The following is an 18,648-nucleotide window of genomic DNA, read 5'->3' on the forward strand; positions in this document are numbered from 1 at the left end:
GGTGATTTGGAGATCAGTTCTAATTCCGCCAGATCTCCAGGCTCCACCTGAAAGCTGGCAACCCAATTCTTGTCCCAACTTTAGATCTGCAAAAAAAACCGCACATATTCTTAAGCCTTTCCTTGTACGGAAGGCACTCCAACGCCCACATTATTTATCCTTTTCCTGCCTGCTTCCAAGCAACACCCTTCTGGCAAGGGAGGGAGGGAGGGACCAGCAAAAGACAAAAAACTACATCTCCCAGAATCCTTTGTGAGCACATGCTCCATTCCCTAGAACAGCAACAGGAAGGGCAGGGGGAGAAGAAAAGAGTGGCAGGCAGGACTTTTAAAAGTACACGAAAGTGGTCCTGACCCAGCCCGGGATTGCCGAACCCTCCCCCCAAAGGCTTTGAAGAGACTGCAGCCCACAAAGAGTTAAATTTCCTCTCGCATCACCTCTCTGAGAAACTTTTCTTAAAAGTAAGCTTGTGCCCAAGTTATTAAAAATATTTATTTACATGTTGGGGTGGGGTGGGGTGGGGGGGAGCGTAACTTTGATGTCGAGATGCAACTCATTCTAAAAAAGTTCTTTCTCAGAACTCAGTTCTGCTACATGCTCGCGATTTCCTGTGCGTGTCTACTTGGAAGTAAGTCCCAGTGTGACTTACTGCTGAGGATACTTGCATAGGATTTCGGACTGAATTGCAAATAAATATCCCCGGGTATTTTAAAAGCCAATCTATCTGAAATCTGTGCGATTTTACTCCCTGGGAGAAGAAAGTGTGCAGTTTTACATCTTAGATTTGCACCTTGCACGTTGCGTAACAATATTTGTTACTGTCCAGAAGATACTGTCCTGAAGCGCTGCACGGGCCCGAATTGGAAAGCTGCTGGAATAAAGTTTGACACGACTGAGAGGAAGTGTGGTGTAGTGGTTAGAGTGTTGGACTGGGGTTTGGGGACCAGATTTGAGTCGCCGCTCCACCTTGGATGCTAGCTGAGTGGGCTGCCAGCTCTACATCGGAAAACACCACAAAGACAGCCCGAAGGGACTGCTCCAATTGATGAAATATTAATTTGAATGGGGTGCTGTGTGGTTTCTGGGCTATATGGCCATATTCTAGCAGCATTCTCTCCTGATCTGATGATCCTCTGAAGATGCCAGCCACAGATGCAGGCGAAACATCAGGAGAGAATGCTGCTAGAACACGGCCATACAGCCCGGAAACCACACAGCACCCCAGTGATTCCGGCCGTGAAAGCCTTCGACAATATATTAATTTGAATGTTTCCCATCCATTTCAACTTCAGGTCTGCAATAAATTGCATATTTTTCACCAAGCAAACAGCTCCGCCCCTCCAATACTGGCATGGTATTTCACGATGCTGAGCCAAGGAAGGGCGGAAAACTTCCATTAGATTTTCCAGGGTGTTTTTGGTAGAATGATGACAATATTTTAAAAAACCTGAACAGTAATACTATTTCCCTTTCAAAAATACTGCAACATTTCGTTGCCCAGAGTCTTCCGAGAAAGAAATGTGCGCTATTTAGTGACCCTATCCAGGAAGCTTGAACGATTTGTTTGGGGTTATTTGATTATTTATCGCTGCTGTTGTTTTAACCCTTTTCTAAACAGGAATTGAGCTCTAATGCCTGAGAAATTTACCAGTGCTATTGCTTTAAGTATGATAGCACCTCTATATATTTTTTTCAAGAATTCAGGTGGCGTCATGTTTTTGCTGTTAGTTGAACGCCTGAGGATTTTCTGTCCCTCGCTGTAAGTGTTAGCCGACCTCTCCAAGGATGTGATTAATAAGCACTCATGCGCGATTCCTAGCCATACCTCTAAATATCTCAAAGCATCTTTCTTCCATTCCACCGAACTCCAAAACTTGAACTAATCCACTTTTTGAAATGTGAGATTAGTTTTCTTCAGAGGTGGGATCCAGCAGGTTCTCACCAGTTCCCGAGAGTGGGTTACCAATTATTTGTGTGTGCCAAGAGGGGGTTACTAATTGGGTCTGCTTTTCCATTAGAAATTCCATTAGGTCCAAAAACCATAAAGTCCTGTTGTTTCCTATGTGGCTGGTTAGCGAAGGCAGAAAACGGGATAATTCTCCCTGTTGGGCTGTTTTAAAAACATGTTTTAGTAATATGGTAAAGTTCCTTGTTTAAGGAAAGTATCCTTCTTTTGATTTCTAGAAACAAAATGAAGTATTTGAAAGTATGAAGTATTTGACAGGCAGTCAATGAGAGGAGAAGTAGTTGTTTCTGTTGGCAGTAGACGATAGGACTTGCTATAATGAGTTTAAATTATGGACAGAAAGATACCAGCTGGAAATTAGGAACTTTTTTTTACAGTAAGAGTTTTTGACAGTAACAGAGAAATTATTAATGCCCCGCCCCCGTCGTGCCCGGCCATGCCCCCGTCATGCCCCGCCCAGCCCCATTGGCGCTATGCCACTGTTTGAATCCCACCACTATGGGAACCTGTTACTAAAATTTTTGGATCCCACCACTGGTTTTCTTGTTGTGAAGCAAATAAACAAGGTTTATTGCGTCGATTTCAAATATCTGGTTGGAGTAGCGACTGTCCATTTTGCCCCATAGCCTCTGATCTGATTGGGGTGGGAATGGGGGGAGGCTTAATCTGAATAAGATTATTTTAACTGCAAGGGACGTTTTGTATTGCAGTGTATATAGATCCTCGTGGGGAGATGATGATTGGTCTCAGCAGGTCAATTTTAAAGGAGTGACTAAATTGCCTCCAATTTATCTTGCTGGTTACGAAATGGCGGTGCCTACTAGGAAGGCATCTGGGTTCCACACAGATGTAGGGTTGCCAACACCAGGTCGGGAAGTTCTGCTGATGTTGAGGGTACAGCAAGGGAAGAAGAAGAAGAATTTGGATTTATATCCCCCCTTTCTCTCCTGTAAGGAGACTCAAAGGGGCTTGCAATCTCCTTGCCTTTCTCCCCGCACATCAAACACTCTGTGAAGTAGATGGGTCTGAGAGAGCTCCGAAGAACTGTGACTATCCCAAGGTCACCTGGCTGGCGTGTGTTGGAGTCCACAAGCTAATCTGGCTCACCAGATAAGCCTCCACAGGTCAAGTGGCCGAGCAGGGAATCAAATCAGGTTATCCAGATTAGAGCGCACCTGCTCTTAGCCACTACCCCACGCTGCCTCTCCTGGGAGCTGAGTCATCCAACTGGTTTTCATATGAAGTCGGGATGGGGTCTGGATGATTAGGGGGAGCGGCAGGGGAGAGTGACTCTCAGCAGCTCTCAGATAGCAAATAGCGCATGGGCATGTGCAAACTGGTAGGGGCACAAGAAACCAGAAAAGCAAGAAGATGGACTAAAAAGAAGAGTTTGGATTTATATCCCCCCTTTCTCTCCTGTAAGGAGACTCAAAGGGGCTTGCAATCTCCTTGCCCTTCCCCCCTCACATCAAACACTCTGTGAAGTAGATGGGTCTGAGAGAGCTCCGAAGAACTGTGACTAGCCCAAGGTCACCCGGCTGGCGTGTGTGGGAGTCCACAAGCTAATCTGGCTCACCAGATAAGCCTCCACAGGTCAAGTGGCCCAGCAGGGAATCTAATCTGGATAACCTGAGCGCACCTGCTCTTAGCCACTACACCACGCTGGCTCTTGCTGGAAAGGGTGGGGTGGGGGGGCTTCAGTGGGTATAATGCCGTAAAACCCACCCTGCAAAGCAGACATTTTCTGCAGGGGAACTGACCTCTGTCATAGAGTGCAGTTCTGATTCCACATGTCTCGGTCCCACGAGGGCAGCGATGGTGAACCTTTTCGAGACCGAGCGCCCAAATGGCAACCCAAAACCCACTTATTTATCACAAACGGCCAACACGGCAATTTAACCTGAATGCTGAGGTTTTCGTTTAGAAAAAAACGGTTGGCTCCGAGGCGTGCGTTACTCGGGAGTAAGCTTGGTGGCAGTCGGTGGCTTGGCTTTGAAGCAACCGTGCAACTCTTCCAACGGGTGAATCACGACCCTAGGAGGGTTTACTCAGGAGCAAGCCCCGTTGCCAGCAACTGAGCTTACTCCCAGGTAAAGGATCGCGCTTTAGTTCTTCGCATGAAAATCAGTGGGGTTCAACAGCGCTTAATAGGGTTACCTACTTCTTCCCCAAAACTAGGTCTTAGGTTTAATGCTAATAATCGAGCCCAGCAGCCCAGGCCAGCCTACATGTGGGCGGGGGACTCTGTTTGCACATGCCCACAGAGAGGGCTCTGAGTGCCACCTCAGGCACCCGTGCCATAGGTTCGCCACCACTACACTAGGGACATAATAGTCCTAACAGTGGATGTTTTTTCATTCTGTACTGTCGTTCAGAATTTTCCTGCTGAATCTTCCTTTTCTGGCCAGCTCTATGTTGGAAAATACCACAAAGACAGACCAAAGGGACTGCTCTAGTTGATGACTGGGTTGTTGTTTTTTACCTTTGCCCATTGTGGGCATTATGAAGAAGCAGCCCATTCGACTCCCTACAGGGAATGCAAGAGGGTATGTGGAGAACACCCCCCACCTTTCTCGTGGCATTCTGAGAGGTCTTTTGGAGCAGCAGTGGCGTAAGAGCTCGGGTATCTAATCTGGAGGAACCGGGTTTGATTCCCAGCTCTGCCGCCTGAGCTGTGGAGGCTTAACTGGGGGATTCAGATTAGCCTGTACACTCCCACACAAACCAGCTGGGTGACCTTGGGCTAGTCACAGCTTCTCGGAGCTCTCTCAGCCCCACCCACCTCACAGGGTGTTTGTTGTGAGGGGGGAAGGGTAAGGAGATTGTAAGCCTCTTTGAGTCTCCTGCAGGAGAGAAAGGGGGGATATAAATCCTAACTGCTGCTGCTCCTCCTCCTCCTCCTCCTCCTCCTCCTCCTCCTCCTCCTCCTCCTCCTCCTCCTCCTCCTCCTCCTCCCTCCCTCCTCCCTCCCCTCCCTTCCCTCTCTTCTTCTTCTTCTTCTTCTTCTTCTTCTTCTTCTTCTTCTTCTTCTTCTTCTTCTTCTTCTTCTTCTTCTTCTTCTTCTTCTTCTTCTTCTTCTATCCTTCTGGCTTCTAATTTCACCAAACCCTGCCTGTCCTGCCTGCTTTCATACAGTTTTATATGCTGGTCTGCCACAGATTGACTTGACATACCATTTTAAGGATGAGGTTTTCTGTGCCCAGTGCCGAATTCCATTCTCAGATGTGTTTTATTCAGGTGCCAGAATTCCTCTGAGTAATCTGGAATGGCTGGCACTCAGAGTCAAAGTCAAATACCTTTAATGGCCTGTAAATAAACAAAAGCATAACATCCCAGCATTCCAATTAACACGCGTTAGAACGATTTAAGATTATACCATTTAAAAATTTGGCCACAGGTTCCAGCACACCGCATAGCAATGACTGTTTAGAAGAGATATCACCTTCAGTTTATCCGTTGCCCCTTCCCTTTCACACAAGAAGGGGGTTATGTACTTTTCCCTATCTTGAACATAGAAGGGACAGTATAACAGTAGGGAGCAGCAGTGGCGTAGGAGGTTAAGAGCTCGTGTATCTAATCTGGAGGAACCGGGTTTGATTCCCAGCTCTGCCGCCTGAGCTGTGGAGGCTTCTCTGGGGAATTCAGATTAGCCTGTACACTCCCACACACGCCAGCTGGGTGACCTTGGGCTAGTCACAGCTTCTCAGAGCTGTCTCAGCCCCACCTATCTGACAGGGTGTTTGTTGTGAGGGGGGAAGGGCAAGGAGATTGTAAACCCCTTTGAGTCTCCTGCAGGAGAGAAAGGGGGGATATAAATCCAAACTCTTCTTCTTCTTCTTCTATAACAACATGTGGGTTACAGATTCCACACGGTCCAGGTCACATGGGCATTTCCTATCTTTATATGGAATCCCAAGATGGCGTCCTTGTTGGAAGGAGGAAGGTAGAACATTACACCTAGCAAGAGTGTGTACCCTACGCCACTGAGCCTCGATCAATAGGTGAAGATATCTGGCAGCTGTTAATCTATCGAAGGGGATTCCCAAAAGCACAGGGCTGGCACTCCCTGCGACCAATCCATTTTCTCCTCAGAAAAACCCTGTGGCTGATTGCTTCTGAAGAGACCAACACGGACATTTCGGCTCCAAGTTCGAAATACTCAATCAAGTATTTTTGTTTTCAAGTGTAGGGTTGTTCCTGTCCCCAGCCGGCCGAAAGATCAGGACCGCCATGGACGTCCAGTCAGAGACGGTCCCAGTACCCGAAACGCCGACAGAGCCCCTGGAGGCTCCTCCCATGGATTTGGGGGAGAACGCAACAGGGGCAGAAGAAACTCCACCTCACAACCTGGGAGAAGACGTTCACTTCATCCCACCACAGCAGGCTGTTTCTGGCAATGTGGAATCCAGGCTGGGTGATCCTGAGACACGGAAAGATCCAGACAACATGGAAGGGACCAGACGGCTTTCAGACCCTCAAAGCACCAGTCTGCAGGGAACTGCAGAAGAGGGCTCCAGGTGAATACAAATAAATCACTTTTCCCTTAACTGTTTTTGTTTGTTCTCTCTCTTTCTCTCTAAGGTGGCCATCCTCCAGGTGAAACCTGGAGGTCTTCTGGAATTATTGTTGATCTCCAAATGACAGTCATCGAATCCCTGGAGAAAATGGCACCTTTGGATGGTGGATTCTACAACATTATACCCTGCTGAGGCTCCTCCCCTCTACAACCTCCCCCCTCCCCAGGCTGTGCCCCCCCAATCTCCTGGATATTTCCCAAGACAGACTTGATAGCCCTTTCCTTCCTTCCTTCCTTCCTTCCTTCCTTCCTTCCTTCCTTCCTTCCTTCCTTCCTTCCTTCCTTCCTTCCTTCCTTCCTTCCTTCCTTCCTTCCTTCCTTCCTTCCTTCCTTCCTTCCTTCCTTCCTTCCTTCCTTCCTTCCTTCCTTCCTTCCTTCCTTCCTCCCTCCCTCCCTCCCCCCCCTCCTTCCTCCCTCCCTCCCTTCCCTCCCTCCCTCCCCCCCTCCCTCCCTCCCTCCTGTCACACATAAACACAAATATACTTTTTACTTTGCTTTTAAAGTAAGGTGACCAGATGGTCACCTTTGTGATCCGGGGAAAAACGGCGGTTATCATGACAGCGTCGTCGCAGGCATAGAGCACATCAGCATTTTGGGGCTTAGCCACGTTTGCTGCCCTGTCACAGGGCAGCAAATGGCAAGCCCCAGAAGGCCATGAGCTCCTGCGGCCGCGCGCGAGGGAGGCTGCCGCACTGCCTTGCGCCCCAGAAGGCAGTGCGGCAGCCTTCCAAAAATCGGGACAATTTGAAGAACCCGCGGGATGCGGGACAAATTGTTTAAAGGCAGGACTGTCCCTCCAAAAGCGGGACGTCTGGTCAGCCTATTTTAAAGGAATAACAGTACTCTACTTTTCTTCTACATCTGGCACCCTCCCTACTGTGCTTCTGCATGAGTCACTGTTCTAGATGTACTTGCGGACTGGAAAGAGGCACTTGGAGAGCAGTGACTTGTGGACAGATGTAAATTATCAATGTCCCTCCAGGAGGAATGGCTGAGGGGGATTAGATGATCCCTCATAATCCTAATCTCTCTGTGTGTACACACACACACACTCTCTCTCTCTTTTTCCTTAAAAATTAACATTCTATTTTTATACAATTTCATAACCTCCACTGTTGACTTATCTTTTAAACAACCAGTTCTGGACCATACATAAAACAGATAGTTGGAGGGAATATTTTAGAACAAGGATTCCCAATGTGGTGCCCATGGGCGCCATAACACCTGCCATCTTTTCTGATGCCAGCTAAGTGTTTTCATGATATGGATGCAGCCAGGTAGGGCTTTTGCCCAGCAGGTCTTCTGTTTGACTATGGGAGATTTGATTGGCTGTGCAGATTTTTTTTAAAATGTGGCTTTGGCAGCAGCTGCCACGACAAGACAAGGATCTTCACTGTGTGACTGAAGGTAAGCGGTGGCGGCCATTTTATGGCTGGCTCCGCCTTCTGCAGCAGCCATGTTGTTGCTGCGCCCACCACGTGGTGTCAGAATTCCAAAGTTGGCCGCGGGCTCAAAAAAATTGGGGATCCCTGGTGTAGAGCAGCAGTGGCGTAGTAGGTTAAGAGCAGGTGCATTCTAATCTGGAGGAACCGGGTTTGATTCCTCGCTCTGCTGCTTGAGCTGTGAAGGTTTATCTGGGGAATTCAGATTAGCCTGTGCACTCCCACACATGCCAGCTGGGTGACCTTGGGCTAGTCACAGTTCTTCTGAGCTCTCTCAGCCCCACCCACCTCACAAGGTGTTTGTTGTGAGGGGGGAAGGGCAAGGAGATTGTAAGCCCCTTTGAGTCTCCTACAGGAGAGAAAGGGGGGATATAAATCCAAACTACTCTCCTCCTCCTCCTCCTCCTCCTCCTCTTTTCTTCTTCTTCTTCCGCTGCTGCTGCTGCTTCTTCTTCCTCCTCCTCCTCTTCTTCTTCTTCTTCTTCTTCTTCTTCTGCTGCTGCTGCTGCTGCTTCCTCCTCCTCCTCCTCCTCTTCTTCTTCTTCTTCTTCTTCTTCTTGAATATCTGTTGAAATGAAATCCAAGCCCTCCTAAGACATCTGCTCTGATAAGCATGGGGCTCTCTGCTCCCTTTCTAAAATGACTTCTAGAAAGCTCAGCCAGCGATGAGCATGGAGCCAGAAATCCTCCTCTCCTGCTACAGGAATGTCACAACTATGTATCCTGGCAGTTGACAGATAGCCTAACTAGACAGCTGAATCTTGAGCTGAATCTTTATTGAGCTATGTGGAGTTGGCCTGGTACATCACACTCTTGGGGCAAGATCCTGTATACTGCCAGGCTACCTCAGTTGCTGCCTGGCTACCATAGAGGCCAGGCAGACATGAATGGGTAGGTCTGTTGGGAGACAGCAGGACAGTTCCGTCTGCCAAACCATGTCAGGATGTGTGTTCTCCTTCCGTCAAAGGAATGTTCTCAGTCCAAAACCATCTCTCCCTGTTCAACCCCATGCTTCTCTAGGTGGTAAAGCTAGTTTTATGATGTCTGTTAATATTCTGATGCAGAACAGGTGCCAGATTATTCGAAATAGACGATTGTGCTGTTAAAAAAGCAAGCAAGCCAAGATGAATTGCTGTTGTATTGATCCGTGACTTGCATATGCAAAGACCAACTTATTGGTTCTTCTATGCAGATCTTGCCGCTTCCTGCGATCGGTTTTTTCCAAGTCTCTTTTCATTCAGTGCTAACACTATCTCTGTTGATTCCTCCCCTACCCCCCTCCGGCCCGCATCTTTTGCGTTGGCTGCTGCAGGAATGTGGAGGGAGCCGTGGGAGAACCTGTCAACACCGTGGCCTTGGAGCACGGCACACGCTGGGCCAGGAATACGGGCGAGGACTTGGAGGATGCGGGCAGGCCTGAGGCCCCGCCTGGTGCTGATCAGCTCATGGATTTAGAGGGAGAGGAGAGAAGAGATGGCCTGGAGGCCGACCAGAGCCTATTGGCCCAGTTTCAAAGACTCAGCCCCAGTTTCCACGACGGCTCACCCAACGCAGAAGATTATTTCTCCCCTACCTTGGATGGGGAAGAGGGCCAGGCTTTAGAGGACGAGAGAGGCCCGCTGCTCAGCCCTGAATGCCAGGGGCTGCCGGGGGAATGTGCCCCCTGCCCGCTGCACCTCGCCATGAGGCGTGACTTGGGGGCGGCTTCCCACCGGTTCTTGCGATCTGCCCGCGGGTGGAGGAGCCGGGGGAGCCGCAGGCTGCTTTCAGTGGAGGCCGACCAGGAGGACCTGCTGAGCCTCTTGCGCTATGAAGGGGGGAGCGCCACCGAGCCGAGCGACCAGACCCTGCTGGCTTGCTCCGACGCGGTGGCAGGGACGAGCGGCCAGGTGGCCCAGGACAAAGAGAGCGCTAGTTCGCTGGAGACGCCGGCGTGGCTTGAGAGATCTCCAGAACCCACGCTTCAGAGCTTCGACCAGCTGGGCATGACAGAGCCCCATCGGTGTTTTGCAAGAGGCGCTACTGGTGAAGAAGACCCCAATATCCCGGATTCTAGCCTGAAGTCCAGCAGCCGTGAGAACTCCCTGGCGCCAAAATGGAGAACAGTGGCGGGAGGCTCCAGCCACAGCGAAGAGCCACCTCCCCCTGCAGACGTGGCTGTGAGTACCTTGTGTTGTCTTTCAGCGGGCAGCCATCTTGTCACCCCTCAGCCCTCAGCAGGCCCTGTACTTTACAGCGTGCAGGACGTCAGGCTCCCTGCCCTGAGAGGCCTACAATCACCAAGGGGGAGGAGTTAGGGAAGAATTGAGAATTGTACTGGTTCAGGTCCATTCGAGAAGGGCAGGGGAAAGGATTTGAGGGCAGAAGGAACGGGGGCAGCCTCAGGCACAGGTCCCGTGAGGGGGCTCCGATCCTCAAGGGCAGCGAGGGAGAAAGAACATCGCTTGAGGGAGCTGAGCGTAGGGAAATTGGAGGGAGAAAGATGGCAAAGGGAGGGATTTGGGGATGTAACCAGAGGTGGAATCCAGCAGGTTCTCACCAGTTCCCGAGAGTGGGTTACTAGTTATTTGTGTGTGCCGAGAGGGGGTTACTAATTGGGTCTGCTTTTCCGTTAGAAATTCCATTAGGTCCAAAAATCATAAAGTCCTGTTGTTTCCTATGTGGCTGGTTAGTGAAGGGTAGAAAACGGGATAATTCTCCTTGTTGGGCTGTTTTCAAAACATATTTTAAAATATATGGTAAAGTTCCTTGTTTAAGGAAAGTATCCTTCTTTGGATTTCTAGAAACAAAATTAAGTATTTGAAAGTATTAAGTATTTGACAGGCAGTCAATGAGAGGAGAAGTAGTTGTTTCTGTTGGCAGTAAACGATAGGACTTGCTATAACGAGTTCAAATTATGGACAGAAAGATACCAGCTGGAAATTAGGAACTTTTTTTTTAACAGTAAGAGTTTTTTACAGTAATAGAGAAATTACTAATGCCCGCCCCTGGAATGCCTGGCCACGCCCCCGTCGTGCCCCGCCCAGCCCCATTGGCGCTACGCCACTGTTTGAATCCCACCACCATGGGAACCTGTTACTAAAATTTTTGGATCCTACCACTGGTTGGGGGTCACCACAACATGAGAAACTGTATTAAAGGGGCGCAGCATTAGGAAGGTTGAGAACCACTGTTCTAATTCCAGTGTCATACTCTTGACTAATGGCATTGTCAATATCCAGTTTGATCCAGAATTTGGATCCCCACTCCTAAATGGAAAGCATATCATCTCTGCCCAGAGTTATTTGGGACCAACACTTTCTTTCTTTCTTTTTATCAGAATAAAGCTGATCTGTCTTCTTTCCCGGCTTACAAGGAAGGTGAGTGAGGAATTTTGTTTACTAGTCACAGGAGCCAAGTGCAGACAAGGGAACTCAAGTCGTGAAGTCTAGCTGGTGTGAATTCAGCAACCATTTTGGGGGGAAAATATTGTTTTCGTTCTGTCTCACCTCCTTCTGACTTTTAAAGGGTATGTCTTCACACAAGTTGCAAAATGCATTTCAAATGAGGAACAGCACATCAGTAAGACAACTGCAAGTGGGTCACCATATATATATTGTGTGTGCCTTTTGTCCTTTTTCCCCTCATAACTGCCCTGTGAGGTAGGCTTCTCAGTAGGTCTGTCTTTCTTATTCTGTATCTATCAGGGCTACCAAGGTAGCTAATAGGCTAAAAACATACATAATAAAAATACAGTGGAATCTCGGTTTTCATTGCCTTTGGTTTTCGTTAGTTTCGGTTTTCATCGATTTTTTCAGCGAAAAATTTGTGTCGGTTTCCATCGATTTGCCTCGGTTTTCATCGATTGGCAGTAAAGTGCAGGGTTTTTTGGAGAAAAATCACCCGGACAAAGCTGTTGCAGGCTGTGTCTGCAACTTGTTTAATGACAATGTCTTGCCCCATTTCAGTCAAATCTTAAAGAGGCGTCAGAAACAGACCTCTTTGGACAGCTTTCTGGTGTGACATTGGTCCACTGGCTCTGAAGGTGGTCCTAGGGTTATTGTTTGTTACTGTTTTCAGCATTAAACACTATGTTTATTCACCAAAAAAATGTGGTTTTGGTATGTGTTTTGGAGTGCCTAGAACGGATTAATTGGATTTACATTGATTCCTATGGAAAAGTTTGCCTCAGTTTTCATCGGTTTCGGTTTTCATCGATTCTTTTCGGACAGATTACCAACGAAAACCGAGGTTCCACTGTACATCGTAGGAACCATTAAAACTGAACAAAAACCTCCACAACATTTGCAACCAGGAATTAGAACCTGGGACACCACAAACCAGTTCCTCTGCCTGCCACATCACTTTCCTTTTATTTAACTCCTGTTTAAATTCAGGTTGTTAGCCTCTAAGCAGGGATCAGTATTTTAAAAAATTTCCCTATTTATTTATTTATAGCCTGCCTTCCCAGCAGATTACAAAATGTCAAGAGAAATTCATCCAGAACAGCATAAGACATCCAATGAATAATGCAATAAGACTAGGACTTTTCCACATTCTTATTTATGACCTTTTCTGCATATGCCATTTTCAATGTTTTCAGGCTGGAAATAAAACGTTTCCTCCATGGAGTTCCCCACTGTCCCCTGCCCTTTTGGTTTTGGAAACATTTCCAAAATATTTTTTCTCTGTTGTATCTGGGGGAAAAAAGAGTGTGAAGAAACTTCGTTGTAAACGCTGGGATCAAAAATGTCTTTAACATGGCAAAAAGCGGTGTGTGTGGAAAAGGCCTTCTTCCTTTCTGTGTTCCAGTTTCTGAGGGAAGGGGGTTAGTTCAGCACATATTTTGCTCCCTCAAGAGCAGTGATGGCGAACCTTTTTGAGACCGAGTGCCCAAATTGAAACCCAACCCCCACTTATTTATCGCAAAGTGCCAACCCAGCAATTTAACCTGAATGCTGAGGTTTTGGTTTAGAAAAAAAGGTTGGCTCCCTCTTCCTCCGCCCCACCTGCTCAAGCAGGGGCCAGCCTGCTCTAGCCTCCAGCAAGTCCCTTGCGCACTGCTCTGTGCCTCTCTAGCATCTCTGCCTCCTCTGCGCCCCCCCCCCCTTGGGCAAGCAGCCACCCTGAGCACAGGCACCAGGCCTGCCAGCCAAATCCTCCCATGTCGTGCTCAGTGGCCCAGACCAGCCTAGATGTGTGTGTGTTTGGGGGGGGGGGGGTGATTTTCCACCCCCCACATGACATGACAAACTGTGTGTGCACGTGCCCACAGAGAGGGCTCCGAGTGCCACCTCTGGTACCAGTGCCATAGGTTCGCCATCACTGCTCTAGAGACTGATTCAATATCACACAGGTTTAAGTCTGGCTTAAAAGTCTGCGGCTTAAATCTGCAGGGAGATATGCCAGAAATAAACTTGTGTGATATCGATGTGCTCACTAGATGGATCAAAACATGCACATAACAGAATACACACACACACACACACACACACACACGGGAAAACTAGGAAAATGAGGCTGCAGAAAAGGCCCAGGATTAAAGAATAAGAGAATGTGAACCAAGTGCTTAAGCTACAAGGCACAGAATGGAGTTTAAAAAGGCAGTAAGAGCAAGATGATGCCTAGAATAATCTTAGACTGTGTTGCTGTTTCGTTACCAAGGCGCCTTTCTGAGCTATTCCGTGATGTTCATTTCTAGTTCTTCTGCACTCTAGAACATTCTGTTTTATGCTTTCCGCAGAATGGCAGAAGCCTGGGAGCCTTCTTGCCCTCCTCGGGGGGCCGTTTAAAATCTTCTGTAACATTTTCTGGCGCTTTAGAAGTATCCAAATGAAGTCTAACCAGATCATTAAGCACTTTGGGGGCGGGAGCAAACCAAACACGGCTCCAAAGTTTACACGTGAGGACTAGTAACTTCCTTTTTAAAGCTTGAGTTGGGTAAAAAGTGGTACTTGCTTTTGTTACTGCATTACTAAAGCAGACCTGCTTGGGCCCCTCAGTACCAGGTCCCTGTGAGCCTGAGGATCTACTAGATGGAGTAATCTTTGGGGCCAAGTACCTGGGCTCCACCCAGCTGATCTCAGAGAGGACCCCCCCGACCAATATCCGAATGGCTCAGGCACAGGAAGCTGTGGACAGGATAAAGGTAAGGCCAGCGGAAGGGGATATCATTAGGGGGCCAGAATGGAAATATTGTTTGGTGGCTAAAAAGTAGGGTTGCGAGCTCTAGGTTGGACAATACCTGGAGGTTTTCGGACTAGAGCCTGAAAAAGGTGGGATTTGGGGAAGGGAGGGACTTTGTGGGATATAATGCCAGAGAGTCCAGGGGTTTCTCTGGAGTAACCTTTGGCTCTCCAGATGTTCATGGACTACAATTCCCATCAGCCCCTGCCAGCATGGCCAATTGGCCGTACGCCAATTGGCCATGCTGGCAGGAGCTGACGGGAATCGTAGTCCATGAACATCTGGAGAGCCACAGGTGGCAGACCCCTGCTTCTGGAGATTGTGCCCTTTTCTCTCCAACCGCTCTAGATTTCAGCCATTTTAGCAGTCTCCTCTGTATACCTACCTATGGGGGAGTTCACACAAACAGTTTTTATCAGGGAAATTTCACCATTGTGCGACAGCCTTTCATACATTTGGAATCCTTTCGATTGTATTTTTCCCCTGTAAATAGAGCTCCCATAGGATGTAGTAAGCCATACAGTCCTAGTTTGAATCCTCCAATTATTTATTTATTCATTCATTCATTTATTTATTTCTAGGCCGCCTCACCCCCAAAGGGCTCGAGGCGGCTCACAACATGGCTGTTCGCAATGACAGCAAATAAATACAAATACAAAAATATAACTTAACCCCATCAAAATCTAATAGCAGCAATTACTTTAAATGAATAGAAATTAAAACAACAAAAGTTGTTAAAAACAGGCGCCCGATCCAAAGGCCAGAGAGGGAGGGGGGAAAGGCAGGGCCCGAGATGGGAACCAGGCCCAGCCAAGATGGAAGACGGGCAGCCTCAGTGGGGGGTGGTAGAGCCGCGGCTAGCCCCCCCAAAGGCCCGGTGGAATAGCTCTGTCTTACAGGCCCTGCGGAACTCACCAAGGTCCCGCAGGGCCCAGACAGCTGGAAGTAGAGCATTCCACCAGGCAGGGGCCAGAGCCGTGAAGGCCCTGGCCCGGGTCGAGGCCAGCCACATCGGTGCAGTAGGGGGCACTTCTGAGTCCCTCCACCAGTCAGTCCTGGTCACAATCCCATCATCCCCCCTCCCCCATCACCATCAATCTGACGGAACATTTTGCATGACCTACACTGCTTGTCTTCTCCCAGGAACAGGCAGAGCACTAGAATTCAAGCCAAAACTTGGCTATTTTCCAGCCTCTGCCTCCTCTCGTGGGATTTCAGCAGAGGTTACTCAGACCCTTGCCAGCATAGCCAAGAGTACTAGAGCTTCCCCTGAGCTCCTAAAAGGAAAGCTCAGATTCTCAGGTAATTGAATGCAAACACGTAGTACATTTTGTTCTACATTACCCACAGCCTTGAGCATAAAGCAAGAAACTTACCACTCAGCTTAGAAGACCAGACTCTGCCGTCATTTCTGAAATTTTTGGCTAAAGCTCCCCACGGAAAGGAAGGCCCCTTCCGCACACGCAAAATAATGCGTTTTCAAACCACATTCGCAACTGTTTGCAAGTGGATTTTGCCATTCTGAGGGAATTCTGTTTGCCAAAATGCACAGGTCTGAGTTCTTGACGAAAATTTGCAAGTGGATTTTGCCATTCCGCACAGCTTCAAAGAGCACTGAAAGCAGTTTGAAAGTGCATTACTCTGCATGTGCGGAATGAGCCGAAGTGTTGTTTATACAATTTCTCAAAATGTATGCAATCCACAGGGCTTATTCAAGCAGTGACCTGAGGGAATTCTGTTTGCCAAAATGCACAGGTCTGAGTTCTTGACGAAAATGTGTGGAGTATGGGAGGGAAAACAGGAGAGATCTTCTAGATTCAAGTTCCGTTGCATCTTAGAGGCCAATGAGATTTTTGATGTACGAGCTTCCAAGAATCAAAACTTCCTTCAGAAGATATTGAAAGCTCATACGCCAAAAATCTTGTTGGTCTGTCAAGGGCGACTGGACTCGAATCCAGCACTTGTATCCCACATTTTAAAACAAAACCCCTACAACCAGAGGTGGGATCCAGCAGGTTCTCACCAGTTCCCGAGAGTGGGTTACTAATTATTTGTGTGTGCCGAGAGGGGGTTACTAATTGGGTCTGCTTTCCCGTTAGAAATTCCATTCGGTCCAAAAATCATAAGGTGCTGTTGTTTCCTATGTGGCTGGTCAGCGAAGGTAGAAAACGGGATAATTCTCCCTGTTGGGCAGTTTTAAAAACATGTTTTAGAAATACGGTGAAGTTCCTTGTTTAAGGAAAGTATATTTCTTTTGATTTCTAGAAACAAAATGAAGTATTTGAAAGTATTAAGTATTTGACAGGCAGCCAATTAGAGGAGAAGTAGTTGTTTCTGTTGGCAGTAGACGATAGGACTTGTTAAAATGAGTTTAAATTATAGACAGAAAGATACCAGCCGGAAATTAGGAACTTTTTTTTTTACAGTAAGAGTTTTTTTACAGTAACAGAAATTATTAATGCCCCGCCCCCGGAATGCCCGGCCATGCCCCCGTCGTGCCCCACCCAGCCCCACTGTTTGAATCCCACCACCATGGGAACCTGTTACTAAAATTTTTGGATCCCACCACTGAGTTCGGAGGGCAAAAACCCCTGTGCTTGCTGGAGCAATGATTGAATACAACTAGGGCTTACGATACATAGGGTTATTTGTGAAACAGAGCTCTAATGTTCAGATTCTTTAAATAGACCAGGGACAGCCGGGGGATTGTGGGTCTGCAAGAAACTCACAAACAAAACTGCCTTGCAAAACCTGTGTAACCTTTCTGCCTCCTTGCCAGGGAGTATGAGCACGAAGCGCTTCGGAAGAAGTTCACGCAAGCTCAAGTCTACGACTCCGAGTCGGACCAGGACTACGGTTACGACTGGGGGCCAGCCACGGACCTGTGACGCCCCATACTGGCTACGTCCCTCCCTCCCTCTCTGTCATATTGAATGGAACTGTGCCTCCCCCTTCCTTTCAAAAAAACCTCAAAGTCTCTTGCGTCCCATACAGGAAAGAAAGATATTTTTGGGAGAGCGGGGCTCTTTTGCCGCTGAGAAGCACAAGAGCTCTCCTTTTTCACCCCTGTGCCTTTTGAGATTCTTGCCAAGGGAACTTTTCTAGCGTGAGGACGAAGACAGAGCGTCTTCCTCTCTCAGCTGTTATCAGATCTCAGCTTGGCCTCCTTTTACTAGGCCACAGAAACTAGGTTAGTCAACACCTCCAGCTTCGCAGCTGAAAACATGTGGCCGCTTTTTCTGTTTTCCGTAGAAGCCCAGCACACGGGGAAGGTGCCAAACCTCCCTGCAACATTATAGTGGTCCCACTTCGCTTGCTACCTGGGGTGGAAAATCTGAGGAAAATGGGAGCCCGGAAAACATTTCCCTCACGCCGTATTCTCTTGGGGAGCTGTGTCCTCTCTCCGTGGCTTCTGGACACCCCTCATTTTTTGCTTTGGGCTGCGCAAGTAAAGCCGGACCCGTCCAAATACAGCCCACTCTTGGCACATATACCTGAAAGAACCACAACTACCTGTATCTTTTTAACCGCGTGATCACCATGTTGGCCTTTTGGTATGGATTGTTTTTAGCTATGCGACATCTCCCGCCGAGTTTCGGTTGGTTTTTACAGACTTCCTTTCCCATCTCCAGTTAACGTCTGCTTACCTGGAGGCTGCGTAGCCTCAGGTCAGCTCAGCAAAGCCCTCTACTTGTGAGGAACCATGTACGCTTTGTAATAAAGCAATCTTCTCAGACGCGTTTTCCCTTTTCTCTTTGGATCAGGAAATATGGGCGAGGAATTGGCTTCTAGAAAAACCTTGGTTACGTGGGGCCTCCTTTTCCAAATTGGGAATATTCAGTAAATGCTTTTTTTTTTTTTTTTTGCTTCTGGTAGCCTATTTGGGGGTGGTGGGGGTTCTATTGGGATAGGAACTGTGGGTCGACACGCCTGAGATCCTACAGCAGTACAGAACAACGACTGACTGCAATAATTAGCTTCCAGAGGCATCCAATTCAATTTTTTTTTTTAATTAAAGGTTACGAATTAATGCAGCTGAGAAACATTGCTGCAAAATGGGAAAGTCTGGGGTTCAAATTCTGCTTGTTTATGAGGTGGATTTGGACAAGTTGGTCATGTCTCACCCTATTCTCCTTATCAGCAAAGGGTGTACGCTCACACACCAGGGGCGTGCCGGCAATGGGGACATGGGGTACCGCAGGCACGTGCCAATGGGTCACGTGGGGGAGTGCCGGGCACCGGCCGGGCGCAAGGACCCAGCTGGCACCCGGCGGCTCCCTCCATGCCAAGCTGCGGCCTCAGGTCGGTTCCTGCCCTCCCTGGCTGAGACAGGAGCTGACATGAGAACAGAAGAAGAGGAGTTTGGATTTATATCCCCCCTTTCTCTCCTGCAGGAGACTCAAAGGGGCTTACAATCTCCTTGCCCTTCCCCCCTCACAACCAACACCCTGTGAGGTGGGTGGGGCTGAAAGAGCTCCAAGAAGCTGTGACTAGCCCAA

At 48.2% G+C, this 18,648-nt stretch overlaps 1 protein-coding gene across 1 annotated transcript; it reads left to right on the forward strand.

Annotated features, from left to right (window-relative positions):
- The first annotated feature begins 277 nt into the window (after positions 1 to 277).
- On the forward strand, positions 278 to 17,037 carry LOC125433280 (amyloid-beta A4 precursor protein-binding family A member 3-like). The gene is made up of 6 exons (XM_048497783.1): positions 278 to 461; positions 6,156 to 6,483; positions 9,297 to 10,143; positions 11,304 to 11,343; positions 13,966 to 14,176; positions 16,929 to 17,037. Exons 2-6 carry the CDS (start codon positions 6,197 to 6,199, stop codon positions 17,035 to 17,037), a joined length of 1,494 nt encoding a protein of 497 aa, XP_048353740.1. The 5' UTR covers positions 278 to 461; positions 6,156 to 6,196.
- Positions 17,038 to 18,648: the final 1,611 nt, after the last annotated feature.

This window comes from Sphaerodactylus townsendi, linkage group LG05 (assembly GCF_021028975.2).
Source record: "Sphaerodactylus townsendi isolate TG3544 linkage group LG05, MPM_Stown_v2.3, whole genome shotgun sequence".
NCBI classification, from domain to species: domain Eukaryota; kingdom Metazoa; phylum Chordata; class Lepidosauria; order Squamata; family Sphaerodactylidae; genus Sphaerodactylus; species Sphaerodactylus townsendi.

Excerpts from the sequence above, each read along its gene's own strand:
- LOC125433280 (XM_048497783.1), top strand. The coding sequence starts at position 6,197 with ATGGACGTCCAGTCAGAGACGGTCCCAGTACCCGAAACGCCGACAGAG. Across the intron at positions 10,144-11,303 it reads CTCCCCCTGCAGACGTGGCT|AATAAAGCTGATCTGTCTTC; the intron begins GTGAGTACCTTG and ends TCTTTTTATCAG. Across the intron at positions 14,177-16,928 it reads TATTGTTTGGTGGCTAAAAA|GGAGTATGAGCACGAAGCGC; the intron begins GTAGGGTTGCGA and ends CCTCCTTGCCAG.